Source organism: Pterocles gutturalis, unplaced genomic scaffold (genome assembly GCF_000699245.1).
Source record: "Pterocles gutturalis isolate BGI_N339 unplaced genomic scaffold, ASM69924v1 scaffold23489, whole genome shotgun sequence".
In the NCBI taxonomy this organism is placed as follows: Eukaryota; Metazoa; Chordata; class Aves; order Pterocliformes; family Pteroclidae; genus Pterocles; species Pterocles gutturalis.
The window spans coordinates 1-3,189 of record NW_010131279.1 but is presented as its reverse complement, the minus strand read 5'-3'; the positions used below and the strand labels follow the sequence as shown (position 1 = coordinate 3,189).

Sequence of the window (3,189 nt, the reverse complement as noted above, 5' to 3'; positions counted from 1 at the left end):
CTTAATGTGGGGGTCCACCTTGGAGGTCCACCTTGCTGTGGGGGTCCACCTGGGTGTGGAGGTCCACCTTGGGCGTCCACCTTACCATGGGGGTCCACCTTAATGTGGGGGTCCACCTTGGAGGTCCGCCTTGCTGTAGAGGGGTCCACCTTGATGTGGGGGTCCACCTGGGTGTGGAGGTCCACCTTGGGCATCCACCTTGCCGTGGAGGTCCACCTTAATGTGGGGGTCCACCTTGGAGGTCCGCCTTGCTGTAGGGGTCCACCTTGGTGTGGGGGTCCACCTGGGTGTGGAGGTCCACCTTGGGCGTCCACCTTGCTGTGGGGGTCCACCTTGGAGGTCCGCCTTGCTGTAGGGGTCCACCTTGATGTGGAGGTCCACCTTGATGTGGGGGTCCATCTGGATGTGGAGGTCCACCTTGGCTGTCCACCTTCACCTTGGCTGTCCACCTTGACGTGGAGGTCCATCTTGATGTGGAGGTCCACCTCGGATGTCCACCATGCTATGGAGGTCCACCTTGGACTGATGTGGGGGTCGACCATGGTGTGGAGCTCCACCTCAGATGTCCACCTTGCTGTGGAGGTTCACCTTGCCGTGGAGGTCCACCTTGGACATCCACCTTGACATGGAGGTCCACCTTGCTGTGGAGGTCCACCTTGGACGCCCACCTTGACGCAGAGGTCCATCCTTGCCCCACAGGTGACGTCACCTGAGGATGTGGGGGCCGCCCTGACCTTGACGCAGAAGGAGTTTGGGCGCCTGGACGTGACGGTGAACTGCGCTGGCATTGGCATCGCCCTCAAGACCTACAACAGCAAGAAGGACAAGGTGCACGAGCTGGAGGACTTCCAGAGGGTCATCAACGTGAGTGTGGGGCAGTGGTGGGGTGGTTTCGGGGTGTCCCATGGTCAACGGGGTGGTTTTGGGGTGTTGGTCATGGTCAACGGGGTGGTTTTGGGGTGTCCATGGTCAACGGGGTGGTTGTGGGATGTTGTCCATGGTCAACGGGGTGGTTTTGGGGTGTCCTTTTTTTGGTGGTGGGGTGTTGTCCATGGTCAACGGGGTGGTTTTGGGGTGTCCGTGGTCAACGGGGTGGTTTTGGGGTGTCCCGTGGTCAATGGGGTGGTTGTGGGTTGTTGTCCATGGTCAACGGGGTGGTTTTGGGGTGTCCCATGGTCAACGGGTTGGATTTGGGGTGTCCCATGGTCAACAGGGTGGTTTTGGGGTGTCCACAGTCAATGGGTGGGGTTGTCCCTGATCAACGGGGTGGTTTTGGGGTGTCCATGGTTTTGGGGTGATTTTGGGGTGTCCCCCCACCCCACCTCACCCTCCTCCAGGTGAACTTGGTGGGAACCTTCAACGTCATCCGCCTGAGCGCTCGCCTGATGAGCCAGAACAACCCCGACGCCGACGGCCACCGGGGTTTGGTGGTCAACACCGCCAGCGTGGCCGCTTTCGAGGGCCAGGTGAGAGCCACCACCGGGGACATTTTTATTTTTTTTGGGGTGGGGAGGACACCCTAAAAATCCCTACGCGATCCTGTAGGTGGGTCAAGCCGCCTACTCGGCGTCCAAAGGCGGCATCGTAGCCATGACCCTCCCCATCGCCCGCGACCTGGCGCCGTTGGGAATCCGCGTCGTCACCATCGCTCCAGGTGAGGACGGAACGAGGACGCGGCGGGTCGGGGGAAAAACAAAACAAAAAAATCCCTAAAAAAAATCCCCAAATTTTTTTTTTTTTTTTTTTTTTTGGATGGGGGGTGTTGTTTCTCCTCAGGTTTGTTCTCCACCCCGTTATTGGCCGGTTTACCCGAACGAGTTCGGAATTTTTTGGGCCAACAAGTGCCTTTTCCGGCGCGGTTGGGTCACCCCGAGGAATACGCCCACCTGGTCCAAGCCTTGGTGGAGAACCCCATGGTCAACGGGGAGGTGGTGAGGTTGGACGGGGCCCTTCGCATGCAGCCCTGAGGGGGTTTTTTTTTTTTTTTGGGGGGGGGGAAGGGTAAAAACGTCACCGTCCCCGTCACCGTCCCCAGGACCCCAATCCTGACCCCATCCTTCCCCCCGGTCTTGGGAGCTCTTGATCTCCTTGGGAACATTCCAAGTGGTTGAGGGGACACCAAAGGTGGCTCTGGGTCCTCTTGGGGACATCAAGGGTGGGGTTTGGTCCCTTTTTTGGGGTCTCCTGGGGACAGGAAGGTGTCTCTGTGTCCTCTTGGGGACACCAGGGTGGCTCAAGGTCCTCTTGGGGACACCAAGGTGGCTCTGTGTCCTCTTGGGGACACCAGGGTGGATCTATGTCCCCTGGTGGACACCAGGGTGGCTCCTGTCCTCATTTTGGGCCCCCTCAGGGACATCAAGGGTGGGTCTGTGTCCCCTTGGGGACACAAGGGTGGCTCAAGGTCCCCTTTGGGGACACCAAAGTGGCTCTGAGTCCCCTTGGGGACATCAAGGGTCCTCATTTTGGGTCCCCTCAGGGACATCAAGGGTGGCTCCTGTCCTCATTTTGGGTCCTGGGGACACTAAGGTGGCTCTATGTCCTCTTGGGGACACCAAGTGGGGACACCAGGGTGGCTCAAGATCCCCTTGGGGACACCAGGCTGGCTCTGTGTCCCCTTGGGGACATCAAGCATCCTCATTTTGGGTCCCCTCAAGGACATCAAGGGTGGCTCTGTGTCCCCTTGGGGACACCAAAGTGGCTCTGTGTCCCCTTGGGGACATCGAGGGTGGCTCCTGTCCTCATTTTTGGTCCCCGTGGGGACACCAGGGTGGCTCTGAGTTCTTGGGGACACCAGGGTGGCTCTGTGTCCCCTTGAGGACATCAAGGGTGGCTCTGTGACCCCTTGGGGACACCAGGGTGGCTCCTGTCCTCATTTTGGGTCCCCTCAGGGATACCAGGGTGGCTCTGTGTCCCCTTGGGGACACCAGAAGGTCCCTGACCCCACGTCACATCCCCCTGGGGACATCAGGGGTGGCTTTTGGTCCTATTTTGGGGCCTCTCAGGGACATCAAAGTGCCTCTACGTCCCCTTGGGGACACCGGGGGTGGCTTTTGGGTCCCCTCAGGGACACCGAGGTGGCTCCTTGTCCCCTTGGGGACCCCAGGGTGTCCCCTGTCCCCTTGAACCCCCCCCAGCCCCGAATAAAGTCCATTCAGTCACGCTGCTTCCCTGCCCCGCCTCCTCATTGGC

At 59.8% G+C, this 3,189-nt stretch overlaps 1 protein-coding gene across 1 annotated transcript; it reads left to right on the top strand.

Moving 5' to 3' along the window:
* The first annotated feature begins 540 nt into the window (after positions 1–540).
* Positions 541–1,967, top strand: HSD17B10 (hydroxysteroid (17-beta) dehydrogenase 10). The gene is made up of 5 exons (XM_010080566.1): positions 541–600; positions 700–864; positions 1,338–1,466; positions 1,546–1,654; positions 1,777–1,967. The coding sequence occupies exons 1-5, from the start codon at positions 541–543 to the stop codon at positions 1,965–1,967; spliced, it is 654 nt and encodes a 217-aa protein (XP_010078868.1).
* Positions 1,968–3,189: the final 1,222 nt, after the last annotated feature.